This window comes from Ptychodera flava, chromosome 12 (genome assembly GCF_041260155.1).
Source record: "Ptychodera flava strain L36383 chromosome 12, AS_Pfla_20210202, whole genome shotgun sequence".
Taxonomy (NCBI): Eukaryota; Metazoa; Hemichordata; class Enteropneusta; family Ptychoderidae; genus Ptychodera; species Ptychodera flava.
Window position 1 is genome coordinate 30749381 of NC_091939.1, and position 25866 is coordinate 30775246.

The window sequence follows — 25866 nt, forward strand, 5'->3', positions numbered from 1 at the left end:
CAATAGAGAATGCTCAAATGGCCAGTATTATTGATTATATCACATGTTAACGACCAGTTGGGATTTAGGCAGCTATTTTTGCAATTGAATGCCGCTGTATGATAGGCCTACATATGAAATGCGGCATTGTAACGTATAACATGCCAGCGGCTTGCAAGCGATTCACCGATGTTTTCAGTTGAACTAGCCCACTCGTCTCTATAGCTATTGGCATTTGTCTGTAACTGCTGTGTAAAGCTGTCACTTTTTACCTCGCCTGGGCGTACACGGTAGTTCTTCAAGTTGCTTGCCGTAGCTTTCACGATCACACCACCATCGTCGCGACAGAATTCACTCGAGTGTATTCTTTCAGTTTACTTAGCTAGAATATTGATAAGACCAAAGAGGAAGGGCAAGTCTAGCCTTCAGCATGTTTAGGTATTTACTGCACTTACATGAAAATACTGCCGGTTATAAGACACGTTGAACTTGAAGTTGTCAACCTGATGTTGTCGCCACTACGACCTTGGTTCTGAATAGCTCAAGCAAACAAGAATAAGATGCTTGAGCACGTACATATCGATCGGATTTAGCGGCCAACTTCAAAATAACAGTATATCATATACAGTCTCTATATCTATCGTTTAACAAGCTCTACCCTTTGGCCGTAACCAGTATATTTCGTGACTAGGGTCATTGCCCGCGTCTCTGAAGTGGCGTCGACCAGTAGACATCTCGTAATCACAAACCATGTATCAGTCTTCGAGGTCTGCAGTGGACTGACGACAGTTTGTGTTGTGTTGACTACAGTGGTCATAATTCTTCGCTTTGAAATAAGATCGATATGGGATACCGGTATCGCATTGAAAAGAAGTTTTAGGGACGTGCCAGTCGTTTTAACTTCCATCCGATGCTCGACGTGCGACAAAGTACAGTACTGTGCGTTGAACCGTTGGCAATGCGGGAACAAGACATATTGTCTGAATTGAGGAGTTGCCAACACAGTCAGGTGTAACTATCCATCCTGCGAAATTGTCTGAAAGGAGCCAGACATAATCAAAACAACAGCAAAAGATGCGTATAAACAACACTTGGATAATGCGTTCTGGGCGTGATGTGTGTGGATTTGTGGTATCCATTTATGATACAGTAAACTAATGAGTATTGTTTTAGTGTGCGTATCCGCAGATAGTGAGTCATTATCAATGAACAATATTCCTGTATCTAGGATTGTGAACTAAATACAAATTCATCCAAGAATTAATCGTCTCTGGGTGGGTAAACCGCAATACTGATACTGCACACACACTGACAAAATGTTAGCTCACCACCGTTCAGAAAAGGTTAGGTCACCATCGTTATAATAGGGACGTTTGCATGCAGTGTTCCTTCCACATAGGGGGTAACATGTATATTTGTAATTTGTTGGCAATTTTATTCGTTATAAACATAAAGTTGAGCATCATTTCATGTTGGCTGAGTGTTCGTTTCGGATAATGACTGCTTCAGTGTACAGTAGTGAACTGGAAAATGCGTTGATTTTTCGATAGAACCGTAGACCCAGAAACTCTAAAGTATATGACGTATTATAAAACTTTCTAGTAAACGAACGTTTTCTCAGAACTTGCAGAATGTCAGTCGTTTTTGGGTCTAAGTTCCTAAGAGAGAGTTTAGAGTTACATGTGTTCAGAAAGACTTCATGGACAATTATGGTCATTCATTGTCGTCATTATCTTCATCGTCATCGTCACCATGACCGCCACCATAATCAACATCATCTTGCTCATCATCGTCATCATCATCATCATCATCATCATCATCATCATCATCATCATCATCATCATCATCATCATCATCACTATCATCATCATCATCATCATCATCATCATCATCATCATCATCATCATCATCATCATCATCGTCGTCGTCGTCGTCGTCATTGTCACCGTCAGCATATTCTTCATCGTCAGCACTATTGAGATATTAATTCTTTTTTATGAATCAGAGTTGCTGGCAATGTCATATTTGTCGTGTTCTTATTATGAATACATGGATATTATCCCCAACCTCCTCCTCCCTCCCCCGTGAAAACCAACACATATTGACAAGCATGAATACGTGGTTCATAAAATTTGGGAAGTTTTTCCTCTGACACATCGACCCCCACCCATGTGTGTACTCCATAACGGTACATTTCCCATGGAACTGTGTAAATTTCAGTGAATAGCTCCAATCTTCGCCTGTCGCTAGTCAAAGACTGCTTTAATCAAGTTCACCATCTAATCCGTGGAAACTATTTTCCATGTGACTTTGGAAGGAGTGGACTACCTTTCCGATGAGAATTCCTTGAAGCTCCTTGTCAATCTCATCCTCCTAAAATCATCTTACAATTACTCCACTAATCGCTGTAATAAAACATCACCTTTTTCATGTTCTCCCATCGTAAAAGTAAAGCTTGCTTCATCATGTGACATCGAATGGAACACTGCTAAAACCATTAGGACTATTATATAGTTAACCGTGAGAAACGGCGAGGACATGAAAGAGCTGGATTTAGCGCTCAAGACGTCACACACCGATTACAACTTCAATCTTGTTAGCCCCTGTTCATTCACCGGCAGCCAGCTCAATGAACTTTCGGTCTCTGGGAAGTATGCGAGATAGACAAAACACGTGGTAAAACTATCTATTAAGAGAGTACATAGCTTGACGTACTTACGTCGACATAAAGTAGGTCACAGAAAACTTTATTTCGAGAACAGCTGCAGTCTGCAAAATATTACGATACAAAATTACATGTTCTGTAAACTTGGAACGATGAACTTTGGCAAGTCTAGTTTGCCAATAGCCTAATACTAGAGTTAATGCCTATTATTGCAATAATGAGCAAAGTGTCCCCATAAGTACCTCCATTATCCAACCAGGTCATTGTACCGTAGTATGAAAGCAATAAAGCCAGACGGGGTGAATTATCTCCCTTACGACAATAAGACCTCTATTTGGCGTTCAGTACGGTTACCGTGCAATCGACTTTGCATGCCCTTGTACTTGACAATTTCCACTTTTTAGGGGCCTCACGGATCGTCTCCTCAAACAGCTGAGAAATATCTGTTTATTAACGATTCTTTGTGCATGAGAGTATCTCACGAATTCATCGTGTATCGTTCTTCAAGATAACACCGTTTAGCTGCCCTAGGTCCTCATGACAGTGACCTTGTCATTGGGCCCCTCACTCTGTAACCACTGTGTACTGTTTATAAATTGTCGACGTTAGATGGTACCATTAGCAGCGTGTTGTCAGAGTTTCTGAGAGTGTCCTCTATGTTGGGACGAAATAATTCAGATTTGTTTGTAAACGCATGTCAGATATTCAATGTCGCCATGTTTATATACCAATGCCGTATAAAATGCTGATTGCAGGCAAGCAATTCACACAGGTCACAAATCAAGTTTAAGAAGATGAGTGCCTTTTACCAACATTCGTGACTTGATTTTATTTCCCGGTTATTCCTTGTGATGTCAATACTAACTCATTATCTTGGATTAATATAGTCTGCGTTCTTGAACAGTTTATTCCCCATGCACCTACTAGCACTACATGTAATCCGTAGAGCAACGTTATCGTCACATGGACTTCACAAGTTTCCCTTTTACACTCCGCATCCACTGAATACAAAACATCATGGGCGTTTTCCAGTTTCATGACCGCAGCTATAGTCGACGAGACATTATTCAGCCATTCTAGACGCGGAGTGAATTTCCACAAAACGAAGCAACTTGTCGGTTATAGCAATGTTTCTGGGAACACGCCATCAGTCGCTTCCTCAAGGAAGAGACGACCTGCCTCAGGCGACATATCTTTCCGTCTAAAATTAATCAGAGTTTTCGGTGATTCAACGAAGACGAAGACTCAAAAGTAACTTAAAAATTGTTCCGTAGAGTTTATCCCAACGATTTCCTGTGATAGGTCAAACAGAAGACTGCCGTGTTTCCCATTGATAGGAAAGAAATATACAATTGAGTTTAGACGCCTGACATTTCTTTTATCTCTTTCGATTGGCAGTAATTTTTAAGACGGGAAATCGCCATTTGCTACAGGAAAATGCTGTTGCAGATATATCTGTACTCTTTAACCCTTTGACTGCTGTAATTTTTCCCACCAAAATTTTTATGCAGTATTTTACCTATTTTTGTGAATTTTTCTGTAAGTTTTTTTTTTATAATTTTGGACCCAATGGATGTCACATTTCATTGGCTACAATTTTTTACCAAAATTTTGGCAAAAAATCTGAAAAAAATTGACTGTGATATATTTTATAAAGGTGACAAAAATAGACTTTGGCGCTCAAAGGGTTAAACGACTTATGTCATCACTTGCATGTCACAATTTCTTATGTATGTTTACAAACGCTTACGTTTCGTATGTATGTTTAAGCCAGTTTCTGTAGTCTAGTCACTCGCCGGAGTATTTTTGCCTTCGCCCATGTGTTACCCCTGTTTGTAACAATCAACCCTATTTGTAACGAAACCTAATTTTCAAAAAAACTTTGCCGTGTTTGTTGAAATCTTAATGAAATATGCATAATGTGTATGTTTGGGGCAATTTTCTTTTTTTTCCTTGTCGCAACTCATTTTTTCTGAAACTGCTCGTCAGATTAAATTTCGTTGTGCAGTTCCTAGGGATAAGAGGCCTACTCGTAAGATATAATCAAAAGTTTGTTTCGGGGCACTGACTTTTCACCAATGTCGGTCAAAAATGTCAAAAAATCTTGTTTTCTGACAGAAATCATACTAACCCTATATGGGGTTAACTTTTGTTACAAATAGGGTTGATTGTTACAAATAGGGTTGACATGTCAACCCAATTTGTAACAAAAGCAGTTTCACTGCAGAAAAAATGAGTTTCGACAAGGGAAAAAAAAAGAAAATTGCCCCCAAACATACATAACAAATATGCATATTTCATTAAGATTTCAACAAATACGTCAAAGTTTTTTTTTGAAAATTAGGTTTTGTTACAAATAGGGTTGATTGTTACAAATAGGGGTAAACATGTCACCCTATCTGTAACAATCAACCCAATTTGTAACAAAAGCAGTTTCAGAAAAAAATGAGTTTCGACAAGGAAAGAGAATAAAATTGCCCCCAAACATACAAATATGCATATTTCATTAAGATTTCAACAAATACGGCAAAGTTTTTTTTGAAAATCAGGTTTTGTTACAAATAGGGTTGATTGTTACAAATAGGGGTAATACAGCCCATACGGAGGCCAACAATCTCCGCAAGCAAAAATACTCCGGCGAGGGACTAGACTAAGTTTCTGCGGCCGTAAGGCATTTTTAGTTTGACAAAAAATTGGCACTCATATGTACCTTTCTACGGAAAAAGAAGCTGTTTGTGAAATCACGAATCCTTCCTGCATGACCGTATTTTGTGATTTAACACTATACAATTAGAGTAGCTATTTGTCTTGAGTGGATAATGTCCGACGTGGCAGTTTACATGTATCTCCGGGCATACCCGTATGTACACCTTCGAACAGTTTCTAAACATTTTTTGTTGTTTCTTTTCAATCCACAGGAAATGTTGTTCATGATTTCTCGAATGCTACTAGTGATGAAAACACAGTAAGTATTGATCGGTGAAAAATTCCCCGTTTCAAAGTTACCGTGCCATACGACACAGTAGAACCGTGCATTGTGGGAAAGAACACAGCATAACACAGTATCATAAAAACAAAAGCACACATTATCATGATGATATAGTTATGAAGCAGACCATGTTTGATGGCAAAATACCATAAAAGGATTTTCATGCCCTGACGGTTTTCTGACCCCTTTACGTTCATTTGCAGACCGATCTAATTTTTTACAACAAAGTTGGAAAATGCGGAAGCAGAACTTTGGTGTACTTGTTTCGAAAGTTGGCGAGAAAAAATAAATTTGTGGCTTCTGGTCAGAGTAAAACGCCTCAAATGAGTAGGTACATGACTGAACATGAACAGGTGAGTTTGTGTCAAGTTCAGATCTCTGAAAAGTCACTGAATGTACATGTAAATATTGCTTGTCAAAGATGTGTTTGAAGAAGTGAAATATTGTTCTTCACGCAGACGCAAATAAGTCACTGTGGCCATTTTGTTTACCGCAGAACACAAATTCATGTTCAAAAGATTATAAAAACAGCGGACAAGGCAATTATTGTGTTGATAAATGAAAGGAAATCTTGACATCGTATGTCTGAGTTTTCAAATGTTCTTTGTTTCATCAATTGACATTGAAAACTTTCTCTTGGAGTTTTTAGAATTCATTTATTCCGCATTGAAAAATGTAGAGTTCCTAGCTGTTTTACGATGCTTGAGATCAAGTAATGCGGTGTGTATACATTGTCGAGAAGATTAACGCCGTCTTCTTTAGGCTTTCGTCACAGATCAAGTATTCATGGCAGAACGTTTCAATTCATTGTGCTTGGTTTTCATTTGGTTGACTTGATTTCAAATACTTGGCTTTCATACCACAGTCGTGTTAATGGGTACCCTGGAAAGCAATTCTACCCTTTTATGAAGACAATTATCTTTTTTCTCTATTCGACAATAACCACTATTAACTAATCTCCCTCTGCCATTTTGTCTACATCTGTGTTTTTGTCTGTCTATCGTTCACAACCTCTATTTGATGTCACTCCCTTGCTACTCCCTCCCTGGCTGTCCGTCCGTTCGTTCACCATCATTTTCTGTCTGTCTTTTCACCTCCCTGTCTGTTTTTTTCCTGTCCGACCGCTTTTCTCGCCCGAAGGCGCAACTGGTGGAGCGAATATCCAATTTGCCCAGACCGGCAACATTTTACAGACACACAAATTTCATCGATTTTAGAAGGTGAGCAATAACCCGATCGGTGTGGAATTTCGTGCGTGAAAGCATGATAGACGGGAGCAGTTAAAACAATTTTACTCCTTGTTGGGTATACTGTACTCTTGTACTCGCTGTACTCTTGAACTTGAGAGGCAGGCACTCATGCACCATGACGTCACAGACGTTCTTCCCGTTGATTCAGAGTCATCGGAAGGTTCTTGTTCCGCCTATCAGATTTAAAGGAAGTCTATTATCGGATTACCCACTGTAGTAACGGTAATGGTTTCTTGCAAAATTTGAAGTATGCAAAACTTGAGTGTTAAAGGATGTGAGAGTCAATGATTTTACAGAGAATTTGTAACGGATGTATGAGGAATTGTATGTAGACCACCGTATGTCCTATTAGTATTGGGTTTTAAGTACATTGCGTCGATGTATTTTATAGACCATCATTTCAACGGTACGATGGTAAGAGCATTTTTAGCTTTGGCGGGACCGACTATATTGTATATAAGGAGCCGTATTAATAGCTCAACGTGTATGTTGGAAGTGTTCGGCTGTTGGCTACGCAGACTGCCCCCCCCCCCCCATTCGCTTGGCTTTTCTCGGGATCAGTTACTAGCTATTGGCCAACACGTTCGCCCCACGATCTACACAACAGTCTACCACTATAATGCGACAGTCTGCCAACTTTTACTCCTTCAGTTTATTCTCTTTTCATATTTACATGCCCGCAGACTTAGTGCAAGTCTTCTCTCCACCGAAAATTCTTTCAACCCCCCTCCACGATATCACAGAGTAACATTGACAGAGTGGCAACACCTATTGTTTAAGGCGTGAAGCGGTTACGTAAGCAATCCATGTTTGCCTCGCCTCACGAAGCTCTTGGCTCTCTTTTCCGAAGAGTGCCGACCATGCACCCTTCGGTAATTTTCGGATTTTCACCAATTTTTAAGCGAAAGTATGTTCGACAAAGTTTGTGTTGTTATTGTCGTGTTGTGCTGATCGGAATTGATGTGCTGACAAAAACGGGAGTGTTTTGAGCTTCAGGAAAGTGGGTTTTACGGTTTAAAAATTCCTGTGACGATATCAAATGGTCCACCCCTTCTGTGCCACCCCTACCAACATTGAGGACTGCATCATTCTCTTGTTTCAGGTTTGGTCACAAGAATCCTATTTACATAAACGTAGTTCGGCGGCCTCTGAATAGATTGGTGTCTGAGTACTACTTCAAGAGATTCGGTGACGACAAAAACGACACCAAGAATTTCCCCGGAGAGGGAAAATATGAAGTGAGTCAACTGTTAAAATAAGCAATCCAATGTTCTCCTGTTATTTGGATTTCGGATGTTCTTTTTGATATTCACAAAGTTTGCAGTTTTTTATAGTAATACTTATAAATTGCTGAATGCAGTCGTTGCTGGCTTCATCATTTTTGCGTTTGTTCGATGGTGAAATCTTTCCTCCTCACACTACTCAAAAATTGTGATACACAGAGCAATGACCTAATCACATAATGTAAGAGAAACTATCCATCATTATGTAAACCACATTAAACGAAAGAAATTGAAAAAAAAATCGCCATCACTATTTTCAGGCAAAAATAAATTAATCAAGTATATTGCATTGGAAAATTTCTTAATTTTACACCCTTCGGGTGACACCGTCTTTATATTTTTCACTTAAAACAGTATTTCCCCTTTCCTGCATAATATTCACAAAAAACCCGCTTTCCTCCGTAATTTTCACAAAACACATCTGATCTTACTGCGCAAACCACTGTTCAGATGCTGACCCGAGAAAAACGAAAATAGTGAATCTCGATTGTTGTAACGGTATTTAGAGATGGTATCGCTATATCGTCCATTCAATTCATAGCAATCAACGTCATGAACGTTATTCATACTCACGCAAGTGTAGACGCCTCAACAGCTATTCGTGCTTGAACCTGAACATGTCACATGTAAACACTACATGGTGATTGAATATTCACATGACAGATACCTTACTAGATATCACTTGCTTATATGCATTTAAATTGGCCAGTGGCACTTTCTAATTCGTCTATGTTTTAACCCTTGTCCTAGACTTTTGACGACTGTGTGCTCCTGAATAGAAACGAGTGTTTAAGTAGTTCAACGTTCATTATCATACCCTACTTCTGCGGACAAGTTCATGCTTGCAGGTGAGTCTGTCACTTGACACGGACTTTTTCACTGTTGATGACACCTTTGACGCATGCGTCTGTTGACCATCCACACAGGAATCCTGTAAGATTTAAATTGTCCTGTGAAGTTCCTTGTCTTTTATTGTGCGGTTTGATTTGTCAATAACGTCACTGTCTCCAGTCTATTCGGAATTTTTAGAAGCAACTTGTTCGAAATAAACAACGTACTTTGCCATGGAGAGAGAGAGAGAGAGAGAGAGAGAGAGAGAGAGAGAGAGAGAGAGAGAGAGAGAGAGAGAGAGAGAGAGAGAGAATATTAATATTATCGTTCAGGGCATATTCCCATGATGATGTAGTGATAGCAATCTCGCAATTCTGTCCACAATTATCTCACCTCTGACTCGATAACGCATTCTTTCTTTCTTCGCACTGGTGAATTGATTAGAGCAACGTTTTCTACCGTAAAGTAATTATACGTTCGCCAACGTTGGTCAAGTTTTGTTAACTCAAGGGGGAGATGGCGGGGGGGGGGGGGGGATAAAGAGAAAGAAACCAGTAAAATAACAAAGTTAACGTTAACTGCGCTATACAGTCTACGCTTCTTTGACAGAATATTTTTCTTTGTCCACTTTCTAGAAATGTGTCGAGATGGGCACTGGAGACGGCGAAGGAAAATGTAATCAAATATTTCACGTTTGTTGGTATTAGTGAGGAGTTCGAAGATACGCTGAAACTTCTTGAAATAATGTTCCCCCGGTTTTTTAACAGAGCTCTTGAAATCTACAAAACTCCAGGTAAGGTGTCATCTGCCATGTCATTTCTTGCATGTGTATCGACCTGATGGGTCACGTGGCTACTTCTCCGGACCCATTGAATCATGTGAGGGAAATCTGCACGCATGATGGATAGATGGATGGATGTGTGTGTGTGTGTGTGTGTGTGTGTGTGTATTTATATATGCATTTATATATGTATGTATTTATGTATGTAATTACGTAGTATGGTAGGTAGGAAGCTTGGAAGCTAGATAGCTATATATGGTATGTAAGTAGGTAGAGGTAGGTAAGTAAATGTGTATGTGTAGGCCTACGTTCAATAATGAAATGTTAATAATGTATTCATACAGCGTCGAGATCCATGTAAAATATAAAACGTTATCAAAGACCCTAAGCCTGGTATGGTTTATATAAAGAAATAAAAATGCGGGTAAAAAGACAATGAGGTAATTCCAGAGGATATGAAGCTGCAACACTAAAAGCACATTCTCCAAATTTCTTGTTGTATGTACATACTGATCTGTTCTTCGATGTGTGCGCACGACACGTACTTAAATATCATGTATTCCGAGGTATAACTGTTTGCTGAAAGCAATTTCTATGCGTTCATCGCCTTTACTTCCTTTTTATTGGTTTTTATTCGCGCATATGTGACTACTGCCGTGTAATGAGTTGTGCTTATAGTCAGTTGATGTTCAGCACAAATAAATGTAACCTTCTGTCGATCAGTCGCTCGAGATTTCTACCAGGTAGTGTATTACAAACACATACCGTGGCCCCTACACGCCACGGAACTCTATTACTTTTGAATATAAACTCTAATTTTTCTTGACAATATCTTTAATATTTGTAAGAGATTTTATTTCTCCACCGCAAACTTTTAATTTTGTACGGGCAACTTTATCTTAACATTATCTTAACTTTAACTTCTCGAAAGTAGTTTTAGTTTTAACAATAAACAAAATATGTTTCTCAAAAGTATTTTTTATTTTGTAAAACAAAAGTGAAAATTTTTCAAGATAAACTCCCCTACACGTCATGGAAAAGTATTACTTTTGAACATAAACTCATATTTCTTGACAATATATTTAATATTTGTAAGAAATTTTATTTCGCCACAGCAAACTTTTATTTCTGAACGGGGAAACTTTATTTTGGGTAAACTGTTTTTAAAAACTTTTAACAAAAACACTTTAACTTTAAAAAAATAACTTTAACTTTGAACAAAATATTTGTTTCTCAAAAGCGTTATTCGAAAAGTAAAAATTGTTCACAGCAAGAGTTGAAGATTTTTGCTAAGCGCGACTGAGTTACTTAAATGACATAACCTTATGTCTTTAGAGCAGAAAACTTAAATTCTTAAAGAAAAGTTTTATTTTTCCAAGAGTAAAATTAATTTCTTTATGGAAAAAAGATTTTCTCAGAGCAGCAAATTGAAACACAGAGAATAAAACTTTTTTTTCAATGGCGAGAAATTATTTTCTGAAGACAACAAACTAATTCTTTCAAGATATATTTTCTACATATGAGTGTGGTTTAAGAATTTGGTAAAACTGAACTGAGAAAGAACGAAAAAGGAAGGATGAAAAGTCAAACTTACTTTTCTTCAGAGCGAAATTTATTCCTGAGAGGAGAAATATTTCATGTGAGGGCGCAATTACCTATAATGCATAGCAAACTCTTTCTAGCGAGAGTAAACATATTTTGGGGAAGAGTAAAACATTTTTCCGACGAGCAAAACTTTATTTTAACGGCGGCGGAAGTTAAAGTATCCCACCATGCAACACCCAAGTTTGATGACCCAGAGTCTCCGAGACAACCATGACTGACTTCATCGGCGATGCAGGCACGCTAGCCCGGCCCTAGCTGCAGTACAGTACCTCGAGGTTTTACCTGGGTATTTGGGTCGGACGGTTTGCCGTACTGTACTGCAGCTAGCCCGGCCCTACACTGCCTGCGTACGATGCTGTGTGTTGGGGCCGTATAACGCCGGGAACACACAGCATCGTACGCAGGGCTATGGGTACGGGCACGCAAACGAGTCAGTTCAACAGTTGCCACTTGTCTGATTCCCCGAAGAACGGTTTGTGTTTGAGTGATTCGTCCTGACTGCAGACGTTGTGCGACGGGATGGACCGCATTGGGTTCCTTCATTAGCTCTGCATGGGCTGTGTGTTACCGGCGTTATACGGCCTCCCACCACATAAAGCCGGTAACACACAGCCCTGCCATGCAGAGCTATTCCTTCATCAGTTTCTGTGTTGTTAATGTTATGTTGTGTGATAGTCATCTTTTCTATAAGCCAGATTCGTAATTGATAGAGTCTTCGACTGAAACTGAACCTGGCCCACCAGATTTGACCACAGTCGAGCGTGGTTCAATACAGTAGTTGTGGGTCCACAGCTGTGGTGTTTTCGGACGGGATATGCCTTTTACGGGCTGGTTGACTTTCACGTTTTTGACCCCGCAAAACACGTGAAAGTCAAAACCAGTCCGCGACTGTGGTCAAATCTGGCGGGCTCGGTTCACTTTCAGTTTCTATAAATTACGAATCTGGCTTCTCCTCTTAGAAAAAATGAATATCACACACATTGGCTGTGTGTGTTACCGGTGTTATGTGGTGGGAGACTGTATAACGCCGGTAACACACAGCCCTGCTATGCATAGCCCTGCGTACAGACCTGTACCGTGTACGCAGGGCTATGCAATGCAGAGCTAATGAAGAACCCCAATGCGGTCCCGTCGCACACCGTCTGCCGTCAGGACGAATCACTCAAACATAAAACCGTTCTTCGGGGACTCAGACAAGTGGCAACTGACCCGCGTGCCCGTAGCCCTGTGTACGATGTTGTGAGTTCCCGGCGTTATACAGCCCCAACACACAGCATCGTACGCAGGCAGGGTAGGGCCGGGCGGACGTGCCCGTATCGCTGATGAAGTCAGTCATGGTTGTCTCGGAGAGCAGATCGTCCATGTAGCCGACACGAACACGAACTGTCTGATACCGGCTACCAACTCGGAGACTCTGGGTCATCACACTTGGGTGTTGCATGGTGGGATACTTAAACTTCCGCCGCCGTTAAAATAAAGTTTTGCTCGTCGGAAAAATGTTTTACTCTTCCCAAAAATATGTTCACTCTCGCTAGAAAGAGTTTGCTATGCATTATAGGTAATTGCGCCCTCACATGAAATATTTCTCCTCTCAGAAATAAATTTCGCTCTGAAGAAAAGTAAGTTTGACTTTTTCATCCTTCCTTTTTCGTTCTTTCTCAGTTCAGTTTTACCAAATTCTTAAATCACACTCATATGTAGAAAATATATCTTGAAAAAATTATTTTGTTGTCTTCAGAAAATAATTTCTGTCCATTGAGAAAAAAGTTTTATTCACTATATTTCAATTTGCTGCTCTGAGAAAATCTTTTTTCCATAAAGAAATTAATTTTACTCCTGAAAAATAAAACTTTTCTTTAAGAATTTAAGTTTTCTGCTCTAAAACATAAGGTTATGTCATTTAAGTAACTCAGTTCGCGCTTAGCAAAATCTTAAACTCTTGCTGTGAACAATTTTTACTTCTTTTCGAAATAAAAAACGTTTTTCAGAAACAAATATTTTGTTCAAAGTAAAGTTTTTTTTAAAAGTTAAAGTGTTTTTGTTAAGTTTTTAAAAACAGTTTACCCAAAAATAAAGTTTCCCCGTTCAGAAATAAAAGTTTGCTGTGGAGAAATAAATTTCTTACAAATATTAAATATATTGTCAAGAAATATGAGTTTATGTTCAAAAGTAATAAATTTCCATGACGTGTAGGGGAGTTTGTTATCTTGAAAAAATTTTACGTTTGTTTACAAAATAAAAATACTTTTGAGAAACATATTTTGTTTATTGTTAAAACTAAAACTACTTTCGAGAAGTTAAAGTTAAGATAATGTTAAGATAAAGTTGCCCGTACAAAATTAAAAGTTTGCGGTGGAGAAATAAAATCTCTTACAAATATTAAAGATATTGACAAGAAAAATTAGAGTTTATATTCAAAAGTAGTAGAGTTCCGTGGCGTGTAGGGGCCACCAGGTAGTGTATTACAAACACATATCGCATCTTCCTGGTATATTTCACCGAGTCCAAGAAACGTCGGCATTGTCCGTAATTTGACCTTGTCTAAGTATTTTCTCCAAAGAGACAACACTTGTTACTTTTGATTCTTGATGCAGATATCAAGCGGATATTTTTCTTCTCCATAAAGTTTTTAGTACAAGACAAAGTTTTGGCCACGTAAACATGAAGCCATATACAAGTGTACAACATGCAATGTTGTCATGGATAAAGGTTTAGTCGTGAACAATAAAACTGGACGTCACATATATAGACTTTGTTGACAAGCTGAATTCTAGACATGTCAACATGAGCTGAGCTGAGCTGAGTGTTAAACTATAACAAAACATGTATACTTTTAAAGGGAAGCGATCGACGGAACTGCGCCTGTGCGACTTTCTTGCTTGCTAGCGACGTACTAGTATTTCATGCACGATGCATCGCGTCAACATAATTCAAGATTTATATATTACGATATACATAATTACAAACGCGATTTAACTTTCATCAATCGCCAAAACATACTGTGTTCGCATTGGCCGTATGGGTCCCATACGACCTTTGATAGCAGTTCCGACCCCTCTTTCCTTTAAAACAGAACTAAAATAATTAAATATGCATCAAACTATATCTAATCTAACTTAAGCGTTAACCAGTGTTCTTGCTATTTTCATTTTTTTCCCTTTCTTATTTCAGGTGCAATAATCAGTACGAAAACGAAAGGCAAAGTTCCTCCTTCGCCTTTAGTAGAGGAAATTATGAATGAAAGACTTGCTCTTGAAAACGAATTTTATGAATTCATCAAACAAAGGTTTTACTCATTGAAAGCCAAATATGGCATAGCGCCGTCATCGTCGGGGACCAACAGAACAGCCTCAGGCAAAAAAAACTGATGACGTAAGCTACAAGTGTGTAGTGACCCGAAGCTCCACTGTTTGACATCGTGACTATGCAGCATCAATTACACAGATTGGGAGTGGCAATTGTGAACACAGAATTTGAACGCTATTAGCGGTGTAGGTGTTGGGTTCTTTTGATAGTGATTTTAACTAGGCGGCAACGGTGAAACTATTTGGGGGCAATCTCAGGTGATCCAACTCTTGTCATACAAGGGAAATTTGACTTCCATATGTGGAAGAGTTGAATAAAGTTTTATAATTTATCGCTCATTTTTGTGTCCTATTTTTTGTATACCAATTGTGTGGTATGTGTCCGTAGGGTTTTATATGTTCACCGTGCATTATTTTATGTATTTTCACGAACAAATAAACCCAAATGCGGAATAAGTAACATTATTTCCACGAAATTATTAGACTGTTCTGAGTACTGCTTCTAGTTTTCAATACCGGACTTGAGGTTGTCAAGGCAAACTGCGGTGCACTGCAGTGTTTTAGGGTTTTGATTTAACTTCTAACACGAATTCGCTGGCTTTACATCACGTAAACTTCAAGGCACATGACTTGTATAAAGCTTAAATTCAATTTGATGACATTTTCAGACCACAACTTATTTCACATTCTCGCCAAAACTCAGCCTTATGTATTTCCGCTTCACGAAGCTCTGAAAAAAAATCATCGCCTCCAGCTATCATGCCTTAGCTGCCAAGATGGCCAGCAATGTTTCAGTGTCTTAGTATTACAAAATGTGCCAAGACACTGGAACTTCGAAATGTCAAAAGCCACTTAAGTTTCCGCTTTATCACGATATATAAATAGACAGATAGATTAGATTATATTAGATAGATATTAGATATATGAAATAATGGGATGAATAATCAATAAATGCATAAGCGGCGACAGGAACTCGAGAAAATAATCGGAATAGAGTTTTCACCCCAGAGTTCGGAATAGTTGCTCCAACTGTTAAAGTTTAACGATACTTCTCTTACTGTCTCTACTGTGAAATCATTTAAAAGCCTTGGGAATAAGTGAAGCTTCCAGATACCATTTTCATTGCAACTCTAAGCGCCACTGAGCATCGTTTAACTTTGGATATTTGGCGCTATACGAATTTGATAGATGGACTTATGTGAAAAGCCAAAATACAAGTTTACCTTCAAAGTAAGTTAACACAAATTGGCCATTTTGAACTTCAAATTTCGGTAATTTGTTCTTCAAATCTTTAAGCTTCCATTAGACCCTGATTTTGATTACGAAAGAATATTACGGAGGTAAAGTTTAAAATTTTCCTATCTTAGAAGCGTGTATAACCCCGAGGAATTGTTTTTTCCTCCAATAATGCGTTTTCCCCAAGATTGAGACCTATCGTTTCCTTGCCTTTGGAGCGAGTCTCGACTTCTGAAATGTAATACGAGCCGCAATCAGTACGGTCAAAGGAGCAAAGAGCGTGTTTATGTTTTAAATTTATGAGGGTGTCTCAGTAACGATCCGATTATATCCATTTCCTTCGAATTACAGATGGTTCTGATAATTTCACTATTAATTGATGGCCCTAGGGCTGACTTACGGCAAGATGTTGAGTGAACGCTCCTAATAACCAACTGTAGGTACCGAGGGAGGCCCAGGAACTATTAGGGAACAAATCAAATTTTGCAGACTAAAAAAAGATCGTCTGGGAAGTGTCGAATGGACGTCTCATGCCAAAAGTCACAAATTTGTAATGTTTTAGGTAGTATATTTCAATCGCTTTTTCCCAGTATCGAATTCAGTCGCTATGGAGGAAGCTGGTGAGTTTCACATCCGAGGACATTATCTGAAACTAATACGGGTTCCCGTCGTCTATTTCAAGATGTGTGGGGTTCACATTCCAACCTTGTCCTGATGACAGAGTGGGCTATCGTCACGCCAGATCTATGATCAACTCTTTCCGAAGGTTGTAAGGAAAATGGGAAACAGAGAGGAGTTAATATTCCATGCAGAACATACCCAACAAGTGTGTAATAGTGTAGTGTTTTTTAAATCAATGAAAATAATACACCCATCGAAGTAGATATTAGGGATTGGTCAGTTTCTTCGAACTGGAGGGGTGGATTCAGGGGGGTCACCATGGTTTGTTGATGGGGGTCACCATGTTTTTGAAATGGGGGGGGGGTATCAGTGTGTTTTTAGCTACTATAGACTATAGTCTATAGAAGCTATTGGGATGGGTATCCGTCCGGCGTCCGTCGTCAGTCAGTCAGTCTGTATGTATGTATGTATGTATGTATGTATGTATGTATGTATGTATGTATGTATGTATGTATGTATGTATGTATGTATGTATGTATGTATGTATGTATGTATGTATGTATGTATGTATGTGTGTGTGTGTGTGTGTGTGTGTGTGTGTGTGCGCGTGCGTGCGTGCGTGCGTGCGTGCGTGCGTGCATGCATGCATGTATGTATGTATGTATGTATGTATGTATGTATGTATGTATGTATGTATGTATGTATGTATGTATGTATGTATGTCCGTTTGTGAGGCGTCCGTCCACTCAAATAACTTGAGAACCGCAGTACTTACTGATTTGATATTTGTTGTGTAGATGAAAAATATGATTTTGAGAAACTGTTTTTTTTTTTTTTTATATTGTTGAAAATATGCAAATTAGCGCCAAAAAGGCGTTTTTTGGTACAAAATCTTCTTCTTCATAACCGCTGGTCAGACAATTTTGATATTTGGTGTATAGGTCCCTATAGGCGAGCGGCGAATCCACAAAAAGGGCCTTATTTTAGGAGTTTAATGTACCCACCTTACATACGGCCACATCATACGTCATTTGAAAGCTTATTATCTCTACTTTAAGAAAATTGACGATGTGGAGCTGCCAAGTAGGGCCATAACCTCCTAATTTGCATAATTAACAAGGGTACCCAATTTGCATAAATGCGATATAATATTTGAAATTTATTGTTAACTTCTCTAACGATACGTTAAAACTATTGAGTGATATATCAAATGAAAGGTCTTTCCATGTAGAATACAAAATGGATATTCAAAGAGATATTGAAATTGATTATACTGAAATATTTTCATGTTTATATGGAAAACAATATTTTCCCCTATTGAATAACAATATTTTAAAAATTTTAACACATACAGCAACAACACACAGCCACACCATACGTCATTTGAAAGCTTATTATCTCTACTTCACGAAAATTGACAATTTGGAGCTACCAAATCGGGCCATAACCCCCTAATTTGCATAATAAACACGCATACTCAATTTGCATAAATGCGATATAGTATTATAAATTTATAGTTAACTTTTCTAAACATACGTTTAAACTATCGAGTGATATATCAAATGAAAGGTAGTTACATGTAGAATACAAAATGAATATTCAAAGAGATATTGAAATGGATTTCACTGAAATATTTTCATATTTATATCGAAAAAATATTTTCCCCTTTAGAATAACAATATTTTAAAAATGTTAACACATAGAGTCCTATCATACAGCCACATCATATGTCATTTGAAAACTTATTATATCTACTTGAAGAAAATTGACAATGTGGAGCTATCAAGGAAGGCCGTACCCCTTTATGTCCATAAATTACACTGGTAAGCAATTTGCAGAAATGAGATATGAAATTAGAAATTCATTGTCAACTATTCTAAACACACTTTTACACTATCGAGTGATATATGGTCTGTGGTGATGGTATTTGCATGTAAAACACAAAATTGATATCAAAGTGATATTTAAATTAATTTATGGAAATATTTTCATATTTCTGTCGAAATAAATATTTCCTCTTTTTAATAATGGTATTTAAAAAAATTAATTTAAGTATCAATGCAACAAAAAGATCCACACGAAAGACACTATTGTAGTTGTTGCAATGTAGCTTTGTAGCTGAAACAATGTGTCAGAGTAAGCTACAGTCAAAGTAATGGCATGATTCATGATCCAAATCATTCATGTCATTTCCAGTAAATCTAGTAATTGTAGGAATTCATCATCCTCTTCTTCACCAGCATTGTCATGAGTAAAAGGGTTGCCACAGTTATCGCTGCCTTGGCAGGAACAAAGGTCTGTGCAGGGAAGATTAATTCGACAGCAGACACAATTGGTGACATGTAATAAGAGAAAGCAGCTCTGCAAATCGTTCATATCTTAGTTGTTTGAATTTTGTGTACGGTACATGAGTATATTGTAAGTGTATATTATGTTATGTTTGGCCGTTTTATGTATAGTGTTGATTTGCCATGGCGAGACGCAACCCTAATCTACGTGTTCTGCCCTATGGGGTAGCAAGACTAATGTGACACTGCGATCCTTTGATGCTACCTTTTGAGAGTACTGAGTTGTCTTCATCAGTCCTTCATTTTCTTTTGGTGAAACATGTGCACTGATTGAATGATTGTAGGTGTTACCAATCGAGTTGTTCCACTGAAAGTTCAGTTTGTTCAAGTACGGAAGCTAGGATGTCTACTGTTCGTTCAGGCTGTATTTGTGTACGCTCATTTGAATCGGAGATCGGACTGTTGTAGGTTTTGTGATGTTTGGCATCATCGTAACGCTTATATTACCGTTTCATATGTATGTGATTAGGCTACGCTCACAAATAACGGTGAGAGGCAGAGGAATTCGGGTTGGATTCGAAAATTTTGGGAGATTGTAGAGGGGTACTTGGAGATTTTGATCAGCATATAGGGGACCTGAAAATGTTTTGGTTCCCTTATACTATTTACGATTCCAAGGAAATTTGAAATTAATTTAATGAAAATTTAATAACATTTAAATGTCATCCGATTGTCCAAAGTTAGTAATAATTTAACAAGATTTAGAATCGTTTGGTCGCATTTCATTACTTTTATCTTGAAAATATCTTGAATTTTGTGTTGTCTTGTTTTTGCATGATTGTTCTAACGTATCGTAATTTTTCGCGTTTAAGAAGACCCTTGAATATTGCCGTTTGGTTGCATGAACTAGAATGTATCTGTTGGTTTTGTGTGTGTTTTGCAGTCGAGAATGTTCTCTTTGTTGCACCGATGATCTTTATAGATAATGAGGTCCAACGATATGGTTTCTTGAGAAGAGCTTTCAAAATTTGAAAGTATGATGCATTTTTTCATGTTTGATATGAATTCATTAAGCTCGTGTTGAGTTCCAATGAGAATCATACATCGTTTCTGAATCTCAGTCAAAGCGATATTTGTTCAGTGTGTTGCTGAATTATTCTCATTTTGTCTTGTGAAATGTAATGTCGGGAATTTCTGGTAAAACTGGAGATCTCGTACCGCACCCAAATACATGAGGGTAAAATTCACTGCTGACTTGAAAGTGTTGTTTTCCAAGATTATTTTCAGCATAGCTATCATGTATTTTGTTGTTGGTTGTTTGATTATGCAACCATTTGATGATCTTTCCTGATATGCTCTGTCGACTGATTCCATTGGTTCATTGTGCGTTGTATTAGTGTACATTGAAACAATGTCTAGTGTTACCAATGTCGCATTGGCCGGAACTTTTATTGTCTCAATTTTTCGTGTAAAATCAGTCGTATCTTTGATGCATGTTGTTTATTTCTTCACGATTTATTTGAGAAAATAGTCAATGAATTTTGATCTGTGAAAGGTTGGACTGCATCATCCACTTATAATTGGGCGGCCAACGAACTTTCCTCGTGGGCGTCATTTTGTTTACTTGTATTTTTAGCATAAGGTACCAACTTGTTAGTGGTGCTAGTGTTTTACTCTTAACTAGAATAATCGCCATGGCTAATTAACACTTTATATAAAACAGCCAAACATAATTGACAATATACACAATATCATACACAAAATGCAAACAACGAAGATATGAACGGTGTGTTGAGTTGCTTTTCCTTCATTTTATGACAATAAATACGATAAATGAAACATGGTGCCTTCCGTCTACATATTCCACATAACTGAACTGAAAATACAGATGTAACACAGATGTAGTAACCAATGATGTCTCCATCAAACAAGATTTTTAGAGAAATTGAAACAAAAATGACATCAATAATAAAAGAGGGTCATTCAACACACAGCTATTTATAACAAGATTGGAACTAATTTGGGATAATTGGATGGTTAAATAATGTCGGTTTAATTTGCAAATTTAAGCTCATCTGCTTTTCTTTTTACTTGTAATGTTTTTAAGAGTAACTTGTTATATTTCAACACTCAACTATAGAGCACAAAACACGCTTTAGAAAATTTGCAAAATATGAAGACCCAATTATCCCAAATTAGTTCCAATTGGTTTTATGTATTCTTGTTGTTCAGCTATATGGGAATTAGACAGGAAAATGTTCAAGTTTTCGTATCCTTAATAAACAAAAAATCAATTGCAAAACAAATTCAGATATTTATCCCCAAAACTTTAGCATTATTCGTTATTAGTACACAATATTTTGAATATTATAAACTAGTCAAAACGTTTACGATTTGATTAAAAATATTCAATAAGAATATTTTGAATACACGTTTGGAGTTCATGATTCTATTCTACATGCAAATACCTATCATTTGATATATCACTTGATAGTTGAAAAGTAAGTTTAGAGTACTTTACAATTGATTTTTTTAATTTTATATTGTATTCATGAAAATTAGGTACCCGTTTGCATTATGCAAATTAAATCATTACAGTGCTATTTGTCAGCTGCATATCGTCTTTTTTCATGAGGCAGAGATATTAGGTTTTCAAATAACATTTGATGTGGTTGTGTGATGCGGTTCTATGTGTTAAAATTATTATAATATCGTTATTAAAAAAGGGGAAAGTATATTGTTCTACATTAGTACGAAAAAATTTTAGTAAAATCATTTTAATATCTCTTTGGATATCCATTTTGTATTCTCCGTGCAAATACCTTTCATTTGATATATCACTCGATAGTTTAAAGTATGTTTATAGTAGTTAATAAATTTCTAATTTTATATCGCATTTATGCAAATAGGGTACCCATGTAAATTATGCAAATTAAGGGCCACGTCCGTACCTGACAGCTCAACATTGTCAATTTTCTTGAAGTAGAGATAGTAAGCTTTTAAATAACGTATGATGATGCTGTAAGATTTGGCTTTTTGTATTAAATTTTTTTAAATATTGTTATTGAAAAGGGGAAAATATTTTTTCAATATAAATATGACAATATTTCAGTAAAATGAATTTAAATATATTTTTGATGTCTTTTTAGTATTTTACATGCAAATACCTTTCATTTGATATATCACTCGATAGTTTAAAAGTATTTTTCGAGTAGTGAATAATAAATATCTAATATTAATCGCATTTATGCAAATTGGGTACCTGTGGGACTTATGCAAATTAGGGGCTAGGCCGTACTTGACAACTAAATGTTGTCTATTTTCTTCAGGTAGAGATAGTAAGCTTTCAAATGATGTATAATGTGGCTGTATGATGAGGCTGTATGTGTTCAAATTTTTAAGATATTGTTATTCAAAAGGGTTCAATATTTTTTTCAGTTTTAATATGAAAATATTTCAGTAAAACCATTTTAAATATCTTTTTGGATATCAATTTTGTATTCTACATGCAAATACCTTTCATTTGATGTATCACTCAATAGTTTAAAAGTATGTTTAGAGAAGTTAACAATGAATTTCCTAATTTATATCACATTTATGCAAATTTGGTACCCATGTGAATTATGCAAATTAGGGGGTTATGGCCCTACTTGGCAGCTCCACATCGTCAATTTTCTTGAAGTAGAGATAATAAGCTTTCAAATGATGTATGATGTGGCCGTATGTAAGGTGGGTACATTAAGTGTGAAAAATGGGTGTGTCTGCCGCTCGCCTACTAGGGATAACCCAACTAGGATTTGTACAAATTGTGATGAAATATGCAAATCTGTATTTTTTAGGATTTTTTTGTCATTTTTGGTCAAAAATTTATTTCATCAAAACCGCTCGTCTGACAGCTTTGATATTTGGTATACAGGTTCCTACAGATAAACTAAATATGATATATTGAATATATGATGAAATCTGCAATTTTGTATTTTTGGTGCAATTTGTGCCATTTTTGGTCGAAAAATGTGTTTCTTAAAAACTACTTGTCTGACGCCTTTGATATTTGGTATACAGGTTCCTAGGGGTTCTCTTGGTGTGATATAGTGAAATTGGATGAAATCTTCAATTTTTGTACTTTTGGGTCAATTTTTGCCGTTTTCGTCAAAATATTTGTTTCTCAAAAGTTACTCATGTGATAGCCTTTATATATTTGGTATACAGGTTCCTAGGCTTAATCTTAATGTTAATATATTGATATTATGATGAAATCATCAATTTTGTATTTTTGCAGCTAATTTTGCCATTTTTGGTCAGGCCATCCTGAAATGAGCTATCAAAGATATCAACCTTCTTCATCAATTACATGTGTCACAAAAAGTTATTCTCTACATAACGCAACAGAGTTCTGTCGACTGTTGGGTCGCTTGTTTTTTCAAAACCGCTGGTCAGACAGCTTTAATATTTGATTAACAGGTCCCTAGGATGACCTTAGTGAGATAATTTCATACAGTCAGGATATACTTAATTCTGTATCTATGTCTATAGTAGCTTCAGGGACATTGGCCCTATGTTTGAATTACAACACGGGGTCAGCCTTGCTTTAAATACATCATATCAGCCACAGATTTCATCATTCAGTTGCATATTTCGGAGCGCCCATTCGGGCGTGTAACTTTAATATATCAAACATATATATCAGAGATATATGGATGTTTGGAAATTGGAAGTTTGTTTTGCAAAGCACCATTGTATTATATACCAGCTACAAATTGCATCATTCAGTCACAGTTTTCGACGTACCCTTCGGGCGCATAATTTAACCCTTTGAGTGCTGTGATAGTTTCCCACCAAAAATTTTAGTGCAACAAATTTACCAATTTTCATGATTTTTTTTTCTTAATTTTTTGACAATTTTGGACCAAATGACATCGCTTTTCATTGTCTATAGTTTTTGATCAAAATTTGGGGGAAATCTGAAAAAAAGATTGTCTGGGTTATAAATGATACAGGTGAGAAAAACTGACTTAGGCGCTTAAAGGGTTAATATATCAGAGATATATATCAGAGATATCTGGATGCTTGCAAATTAAAAGTCTCTTATGCAAAGCATCATACCAGCCACAAACTGCATCATTCAGTTACAGTTTCGACTCACCCTTCAGGCGCATCAGAGATATCTGTATATTTGCAAATAGAAAGTCTGTTTTGCAAAGCGTACTAAAATAATCATTATGAAATTTGCGGTTCATATGAAAAGTATGGCAAATTCTATAAGAATTCAGTATAAGAAAACAGGCCTAATATTTCACAATACATTTGATACAGTGACATATTTCAGAAGGAGAAAAATGACAAGATTTTCTCATTGATGCAACTATATTCCTTTGAGTCTCAGGTTTTCAGTAAACAGGTGGTTTTTATGACTAAATGTAATTTTTGTCATCATAAGCTGTGTTTTTATGGGTTCAGCGTTAAAAGAAAAGATCCTCTAAGACACTGCGTACATCAGATATGGCTGCAACCTATAGAAATGGCTCTCTATGGCTTCGCAGGAGATGGCTACCAGTTGGATGGTGGGCAAGTCTCATGGCCCATTAAAGTTTTATTTTAATTTACTGCTGTTCTGTCGATCTTTTGTTATTAATGATTGACATATATTTATATACAACAGTTCTGGACATCTGGTTATGCATAGAAAGTGTTAAATACATTCACAGCTCATTTAAAATACTGTATTCAAACTTTGAAATTGAAACTTTGAAATTTCGATCTTATAACTGACATGTTAAAGCCCCTGTAGCTGTAACTCTTGAAACTTGTCGATCTGAAAAAGCCTTTCTATTTTCTATGGTTTTCTTTAAATTCTACAGATTTAAAAGATATAGTCTTTTACCACTGAAAAATTGGACAAGTAAATTTAAATTTTAACCGTTATTTGGTTTCCCGCTATAGCATATGGTGTCCCAGTGGAAAACATTCAGCAATATATGCATTATATTGGACAACTCTGTTGTTTCTGTGAAGATTCCAATGCATATATGCACTGCGGACTGTGTTTTTGCTTTATTTGCACGAGGGCGCCATTTTATCTTTGGGCAAACATTTATTATTCATCTTGCTTAAAATTGCACATGTAGTCACGTACAGTGGACAGTTTATTCTACCTGTATAAAGACCCCTCAATGAGTACATTCCCATGAACTTGTTTTAGTTTGGAAGTAAAATAAAAAAAAAAATAATGATAAAAGATACAGCTATCGGGCCTTAAACTATTTCATTAAAACACAGAATGACTGAATATATCAATATATATCGATAGTTGGAGTTGGGGGTATCAGCCACTTGGCAAAACATAATCCACCGCCCCTCTCCGGTCGAAGAAACTGACCAGTCCCTTAGTAAGTTCAAGTCTTTTGGGGGTTTTGTCTTCGGCTGGGACAGGGATGGGAATTGTTGTTTTGAATTAAACTCTGCAGCTTGAACAAGTGACGCGCATCCAAAAGTGAAGATGCTTTTCGTTGTGAAAACCACGCCATAAAACGACAAAGTCTGAAAACTGTCTGTTTTGTAATTGATGACGGAGGGGAAAAATTTATATCAAAGTCTATGCACTATATAACCGTAGAGGGCAGTGTGATATGTTGATATACAACTGCAAGATCAGGGGTTCAATATTTTCAAACTGTTGCGCGTCCACCGGACAGGGGTGTGTTGTTTTGGTTTGTTTCGTCAGTGTAACTTGGAGTGATCGGTGAGGTCAGCAAACCACATGTATATGTATACAAGAAAGACTCTTTTGAAAATTCCCTGGCATTCATTGTTTGATTGATAGGTTATCCCCTTCATGAATTCAGCTGTGATGCCCTTTGCTGTCATCTCCACCGTGAAAATTATCGCTTAAATTAAGAGAAGAATAAACTATCATGTCTTCGACATTTTCTGATGACACTGGAACAATAAATTATGCAAGTACGTACGTACCGGTATGTCTCTCGTTCAGTGCATATCTATCAGAGACGCGTGTACTTCGTAACAATATCTGTGA

At 37.0% G+C, this 25866-nt stretch overlaps 1 protein-coding gene across 5 annotated transcripts in view; it reads left to right on the forward strand.

The window, feature by feature from the left end:
• LOC139145614 (uronyl 2-sulfotransferase-like) overlaps positions 1 to 15027 on the forward strand; it is a 34822-nt gene extending 19795 nt beyond the window's left edge. For 3 of the 5 annotated variants that reach the window (XM_070716877.1, XM_070716878.1, XM_070716879.1), the window contains exons 3-9: positions 5563 to 5609; positions 5837 to 5986; positions 6774 to 6853; positions 7986 to 8121; positions 8917 to 9014; positions 9633 to 9790; positions 14555 to 15027. In XM_070716877.1, the coding sequence (XP_070572978.1) occupies positions 5563 to 5609; positions 5837 to 5986; positions 6774 to 6853; positions 7986 to 8121; positions 8917 to 9014; positions 9633 to 9790; positions 14555 to 14751 (866 nt within the window). In that variant the 3' untranslated portion in view covers positions 14752 to 15027. Of the gene's footprint in view, positions 1 to 5562; positions 5610 to 5836; positions 5987 to 6773; positions 6854 to 7985; positions 8122 to 8916; positions 9015 to 9632; positions 10522 to 13837 lie in introns of all 5 variants that reach the window. The other 2 variants (XR_011554979.1, XR_011554980.1) reach the window with 1 other exon arrangement.
• The last annotated feature ends 10839 nt before the right edge of the window (positions 15028 to 25866 follow it).